The sequence below is a fragment of the Trichechus manatus genome, unplaced genomic scaffold (genome assembly GCF_000243295.1).
Source record: "Trichechus manatus latirostris isolate Lorelei unplaced genomic scaffold, TriManLat1.0 scaffold00143, whole genome shotgun sequence".
In the NCBI taxonomy this organism is placed as follows: domain Eukaryota; kingdom Metazoa; phylum Chordata; class Mammalia; order Sirenia; family Trichechidae; genus Trichechus; species Trichechus manatus.
Window position 1 is genome coordinate 4,524,968 of NW_004444079.1, and position 6,866 is coordinate 4,531,833.

A 6,866-nucleotide genomic window follows, 5' to 3' on the forward strand; every position below is an offset into this window, starting at 1 on the left:
AGGGAAATGGCCTTCCCCCCGGAGGCCAGCTGTCTACCTGACAGACTGTGACTCTTCCTCCCATTCTTGGCCTCCTCCCCTCTTCTGAGCTAGTTGGTTAATTTGAATATTTTTAATGCTTTAGATTCGGTTTTCTCTTTTCACAGCAACATTTTATTGAATTTTTTTCTGCACAGCTTTTCCAAAATAAAAACCTTCCAAATCACTCTGTCTGTTCTCCATCGTCTCTCCTCTGCCTCAAATCTAATGCAAGTTGCCAACTTGCTCCTCTTTCCCTTCTGTCCCCAAAATTCATTCTCCTCTTCCAGTGGCCAGTTCCTTTGAAAGATTTTGACCTCCTGGACTCCCGGAATGCAAAGGGGCCTTTAGAGAATGACAGGAACATGCAGAAACCCAAGGAGCCTGCATGTTCCCTGCTCTGATTTCCTGGAACCCTGATGGAAGTGGGTGGTGCAAATCAAACTCTGCCAGCCAGGCCTGAGAAAAGATTGATGTATTTTTTTTTTTCCTTTTTGAATTTTGACCCTAAAAATATTCCAGCAAAAAAATGAGGAGGGGGAGGTTGGGCTGGGTCTCCTTTAATGGAGATTTGCTGCCAAGGAGGACTGTGGACTTGGCCCACACCCAGGCTACCCCAAGCCCATGTCCCCCCTGCTTAGCCCAGGATGGGGAGAGATGGTAGAGGTGGTGGTAGATGGTAGGTGGGGGTAGGGGGGAGGGCTCTGGGAGAGGGGCTGGCCAGGGCAGTTGTGCTATGGGGTAAGGAGTTGGGCTGAGGCTGAGGGGTGGGGGAGAGCTGCCCATGTGCAGTCACCTTTGCTCAGTGACAGAGCCTCAAAGCTTGGCCAAAGCTGCAGGAACTACACAGGTGTGGGTGAGGCAGGCTAGGCGGGATGACTGCTGCCAATGAGCTGGGGAAGGGCAGGAGTCAGGGCTGGCCCTCCACCCTCTAACTGATGATCTGCCGAGGTCGTCCGTAGCCCGTCATGCCAGCCTGGGAGGCCCCTCTGTTGCTGCCCATCTGTAGACCAATGACATGCTTGCCCTCCTGCAGTTGGCTCTCTGTGAATTCCCTCTTATGCTCCTGGGCTTTCCTAGAAGAGGAAGAACCAGGATAAAGACTTGCCAGGACCTCCTGTTTTCTACCTGCTTTCTGATTCCTCTATTAGTTCCTATCCCAATCCTATTCCCTTCCTGTTTTATCACTTCTCTTTTCTCCTCAATCTAGCTTGCCCATAGGCTAAGCAGACTGGTTAAGCATAGGAAGGTAGAAAAGAAGGAAACAAGAAGTATTAGGGACCCCTCCACCCCCCACCCCCCATCCTAGTCCCTTGCTTCTTACTTCCCTGGTTATCTGCTTCCCCATATCATTCCCACAAACTAGTTAGTCCAAGCTATCTGCCACCCCAATGCAGAGCTCCAAGCCTGGAGTGCAGGGAATCCCTGGGGCTCCACATACTTCATAAACCAGTTGGGATCTCCACGGTAGTGCCCATCATTCTTGGTCACTGCCAAGCTGCCCAAAGCCACAAGGGTCCTTTGCACTGCAGCCATGTCTTTGCCTGTGAGAAGAAAGAAGGCAGGATGAACTTCAGGACTCTGTAAACAAGACTCCCAGCCAGGACCTGCCCCCATCTCTCACCAAAAATGGCCAAACCAGGAGCAAAAGTCCAGACTCAAAGGAGGCTTCAGTAGGACCTATACTATGGCCTTGTGAGTGTGCTGTGGTATTCTCTTGGCATATCCCATTCCTGTTATGCTCAGACTCATAGACTCCTCATTATGGCATGTTTTGATCATTCCCTCTCCCTGCTTCAGCCTCCTGTCCACCTGTCTCCCTCTCCCCCGCAGCCCGTTTTCTTCCTTGTACCTTCAAAGAGATCAACAGTCTGGAACATGTCAGTCTTGATGACCCCATAGTCCTCAGCTGCCTTCAGGAACTGAGCCACCTGTTCCATCTGCTTGAAGACCATGGAGGGTGGGTTCTCAGGCACCTTCACTGGCTTGGAGCCATCAGGATAGAGGCTGTTTACCAGCTTGCTCAGAATCTGCCAGGCATAAGACACAGCTTGGCACTCAGTGCAGTGTGCCTGCCCCCAGGACTCTGGCAGGATGGCACAACTGAGCCCTCCTTCCCAGAGTGCCACTTACCACGCCATTCTTCAGCCAGACCTGGAAGCCCAGGCGCCCACGGTCTGGGCGACCCACATCAGAGCCACACTGCATTATGATCCACTCCACCAGCCGCTCCTCCAGCTCCTCATCATACTTCTTCTCAATTTTGGATTGCACTTCACGGCTCATGCCGTAGGAGGGACCTTTGTTGGCCATGCTGGGGAAAACTAAAGTAGGATGGGGCAGAGAAGGGAGAGGTCAGAGGATCAGGGAACAGCTCTCTTTCACTTGTGGTGCCAGGCAGCCCTCCAGCTCTGTGTGGGGTGCCCAACCATCGTCAGCATCTATCTGTCTGCCCTCACTTCCTAATTTTGTTTTCATAGCACTGCCGTGTGGGTCAGGCTCATCCCCTTAGTCCAGGGGGCCTCTCTGAACTTGGGAAACAGGATACCAGATCTTTGTAGGTCTAGAGCAGGGATCAGTAAATGTTTTCTGTAAAGAACCAGACAGTAAATAGTTTAGGCTTTACAGATCACATGGTCTCTTCTGTTGCAGTGTGAAAGTGTCTATATAGACAGTACATAGACAAATGAAGGTGGCTTAGTTCTAATAAAACTGTATTTACAAAAATAGGTGACAAGTTGGATTTGGCCCATGGGCCATAGTTTGCCAGCCTCTGGTCTAGAGAATTCTTTTTTTTGGCCAAGATTGGACACAGAGGCACAGAAGAGGCCTTCCTGAGCAGGCCACATTGTCCCCCAAAATAAAGGCAGCAGATGTCTTTGTCCAGCTAGGTGTGAGGTGATTTACTGCCTCTGCCTCAAGGAACAAAGTTACCTCCAACTCTTCCTTCTGTCCCAACTTTATCCCCTAGCCCAGAAGTTGAAACACCAAAACTGCGCCTCTTTGCCAGGTCAGCTCAGCCTCTGGCCTACAGCTGAAGGGGCTCAAATGTACCCACCCTGGGCAAGTTCTAGAAAGCCACCAAAGTCCAAGAGCTCTTGGCAAAGAAGCTGTATTTCCTAAGAGGAACCAGAATGAGAGAGGGAGCTGGTATTCCTGCTGACTTTCCCTCATGTTCTTGGGTTCTCACCACGGTAGCAGCTTGAGTAACTAAGCAGCCAGAGTCCCCCAGGGATATCCCAGAGCCAAGAATCTGTCAGCTAGAGCTGGGGAGCCCCTCCCAGACCAACAGCAGCTGCCACCCTGAGGGCCTGGGGCTGGCACTGTTCAGGAAAGCCCTGCAAATGGAGAGCTGCAGGGCCAGGCAGGTAGGCCGCTGGGCACACATGGGCATGGCTGGTCAAGAGGTATCTGATCTGGTCACAGGGATCCCCCCTGGCGTGGTCTTCCTTTTGCCTGGTGTTTGTCTGAAGAGACCTCCAAAGGAGGTATGTTTTGCTGTGTATATTCTCAACAACAAAATAAATAAAATTATATTAAAAAAATAAAAATTAAAAGTCCAATAGATAAACCAAATGGCAAAATAGACACATTAAAGAGTAAATTAGTGAACTGTAAGAATTCAGCCATAATGGAGGTCACAGTACAAAGAAGAAAAAGGAATAAAGTAATAAATTGTTGTTAGGTGCTGTGGAAATCGGTTCTGACTCATGGCGACCCTATGTACAACTGAATCAAACATTGCCCAGTCCTGCACCATCCTCATAAGCATTGCTATGTTTGAACCCATGGTGGTAGTAATAAATTAATATATTTTTTTAAAAATGAGATAATGTCTGTGAAGTGTCTAACATAATGCCTAACGTAATGCCTGGCCCCTAAAACAATCAGTCCTTTGCCCTCCAGAGCCTGTGTACTGATTGTGACCTAGGAGGAAGCCAGCCCTTGACTGAGGGTTGAAAATGGTAAGTGCACCTCCCACTCCAGCCTCCACCCCCTTTTCAAAACCATTCCCTGAGGACACCACAATGTTTGGGAGAAAGAACTCTGGACAGGGATTCAGAAGAGCCATTGGGCAAGTCACTTCTCCCTGAGTCTGTTTCTTTATTTGCAAAATGGATCACGTCTGAGGATATGGTTCTCTGAGCACTGAGGTGAGGTGGACTTACCAGCCCTACCTTCCCACTCCCAGCCAGTCATGCCAGAGAACCAAAAAGGCAGAGTGCTCAGCTCTCACTGTTCACCTCTCCAGTCCGCTGCAGACCAAGTCCCTTCTCTCAACTCCCACACACCTCCACGTCACTCCCGCTTTACATCCCACCCCCACTTCCCAACCACAAAGAACTCCTGGGCAAAAACCTGTGGTCAAAGTCTAGGAGTCAGTGGGGACCCAGTGATTTCAGCCAGTCCTTCATCCTGGCTCCCACCTCAGCCTTTGCACCATGCTAGGCAGCTGCCTCGTGTGGTGGAGGTGGCCATCACCTCCTAGCCCCTGCCCTGCTGCATTTCCCCACCCACCTATCCTCACATCTGCCTTCCCTACCCCAGACCATGTGTGGGCACGTGAAGAACAGGCTGGAAGGAGAGGGTGTCTCCCCACCCCCACCTTTCAGTCTCAGGAGATTCAGAACAGACAGTACAATTCAAGGTGACAAGTCTTATGGTGACGAGTACACAGAGTGGCAACCTCAAGATAGAGAGGCATATTTGGATTTGGGGCAGGGCAAGGGAAGAGGGCAAACACACACACAACCAGACACCACCATTCTTCCTCTTCTCCCTCCTGATGAAGGGTCTGAAAGAAATCCCTGAAGGTCCTCTGAGGACCCCAGCCCCCACCTTTGAGCTGTTGGGAAGAGGAGAATCACTGAGGGGAACCACCAAGACTCTTTGCAAAGGGCCTAGGATCCCAGGCCCCCCAGCCATGTCTGAGCAGCCCAGCCCATCATTCCAAATCTCCTCCTTGGCAGTGCCCACCCACCACCTCTCTGCCTATAACGGTGGTGACTTCTCACTGTCAGACTACAGAAGGAACGATGTGCCTAGAAGAACAGCTCTCACATGTCCCAGCATCCTGCCACCACAATCTGTTTCAGAACACAAGATTTGTGTGGCCCTTCACATTGCCTCAGTGGCTCCCCCGGGGCGTGTCCATGCCCCTCAGGCCCTGGGAGCTCCCCTGGGGACAAGGCTCTGCAGCACTAGTGTACTCACACACTACTCACCTCCATGGGCACCCTCCTAGATGGACAACAGACAACAGGCCCTGTGGGTGTGACTGTGGCTGATGGTGAGGAGCCTCCCTCTCACCCCAGCTCCCAGGTTTCCACCATCAATTCCTCTCACCAGCCACATCCTAGGCATTTCAGTAAACCCAGGGCAGCCCTGTCTGAGAGAGACGGGGGGACCCATCCCATCCCATCCATCCCACATCAAGCTAAGACCATCTCCCCGCTTCCTGAAGATCAGGAATCAGACAACTCCATGCATGCTGAGTGAGAGGGGTGGTCTCCCCGACAGGGGACTCCCAGAGCCCTGTCTGCAATTCACCCACGCTACTGTCAAGCCCCGGCCCAACTCTGCTCCGACCCCGGACCAATGCACTTACAGGGGTTCCTCGGGCTCACAGGAAGGAGTGTAGTCTCTGTGTCTGGGGCTTGGACAGACAGGACAGGGCGCTGGCTGGGTGAGGGGTTTAAAGGGCTGGTGCTGCGGTGATGTCAGCCTCCCCCGCCGCCTTGCCCCTTGGCCCCCTCCCTGCTGGAGGAAACCGGCCCCTTCCCCACCCCCAGCCCCCCTAGTGACTCCACACAGGCTCCATATTTGGGGAAAGACACCAAGTTGTAGCAGTCTGCCGGGGGCTGCCTAGACATTCTCTGCGTGCTTTGGAGATGGAGCTGGTGGGGCGGGGCTGCGCTGCCCACGGGGAGCCGGCCGGGAAAAGCCTTTTATGGACAGGACTACGAAGGCTTTCCCGGCTGTGTGAACTTAGGGCTGCTCCTTCTTCACTGTTCCTGGCCCCTGAGTGTGAGGGGAGGGGGAAATTCAAGAGGGCCTGGCCACAGAATGAGGAAAGGGGCTAGGGAGCGACGGATCCTAAGGTTTGTGGGAGGCAAACAAAGTACTCTCTTCTTCCGGGGCTCTTCTGGTTGGAGATGTTAACTAATCTTTACTGAGGACTTAACTACATGCCAGGTACTTTCTAATACTCATTTAATACTCACAGCTACATTGTGAGGGTGTAATTACTATCCCCATTTTACAGATGAGAAAACTGAGGCCGTACCCAAGGCCACACAGTGAGTCATGAGTGGCAGCTGGGCACCTCGCTGATCCCCGTGTGGAGGCTGGAGAGGTGTCAGGCCCACTGTTTCTGCTCACCACCCTGCTCAGGTTGTGGAGCGCTTTCAGTTGGGGTGGGTCTTGAGTTTTATGCTTTAGTTGGGGATGGGTTTTGAGAGTTCAGTAGCAGCTGAGTCACCCTCCTTCAGAAGGTCAATCCAGGCCCCTATCCAGAGGCAGTGATAGAGTGTTTCTAAGGCCTGGCAGTTGGGGTAGGATGCTCAGGGAAGGGGTTGTATCATCTCTCCATCTCTCTCTCCCTCCCTCCCTGACCAACATTCCAGGAAAGAGACCTAGACTCAATATATTGCCTGCATCTGGATTCAGGGATCTGAGAGAGACAAGAGGTTAAGGTTTCTGGGCTTCCTGCTCTGGCACTCCCCATCCTGGGGCAGCCTGGTAGGAAACAAACACACACCCACACCCCCACCCCCCAAAGCCAGGCAAGGCCTCTGGAAAGAGGGACAATCAGGGGTGGGGCCAGCCTCAGGAGCCCTGCCAACCAC

General features: G+C 52.4%; 1 protein-coding gene across 1 annotated transcript; it reads right to left on the reverse strand.

The window, feature by feature from the left end:
- Positions 1–463: 463 nt before the first annotated feature.
- On the reverse strand, positions 464–5,679 carry TAGLN (transgelin). The gene is made up of 5 exons (XM_004385682.2): positions 5,627–5,679; positions 2,152–2,342; positions 1,871–2,048; positions 1,460–1,562; positions 464–1,094 (listed from the first exon to the last, which is right to left on the reverse strand). Exons 2-5 carry the CDS (start codon positions 2,329–2,331, stop codon positions 950–952), a joined length of 606 nt encoding a protein of 201 aa, XP_004385739.1. The 5' UTR covers positions 2,332–2,342; positions 5,627–5,679; the 3' UTR covers positions 464–949.
- Between the last annotated feature and the right edge of the window lie 1,187 nt (positions 5,680–6,866).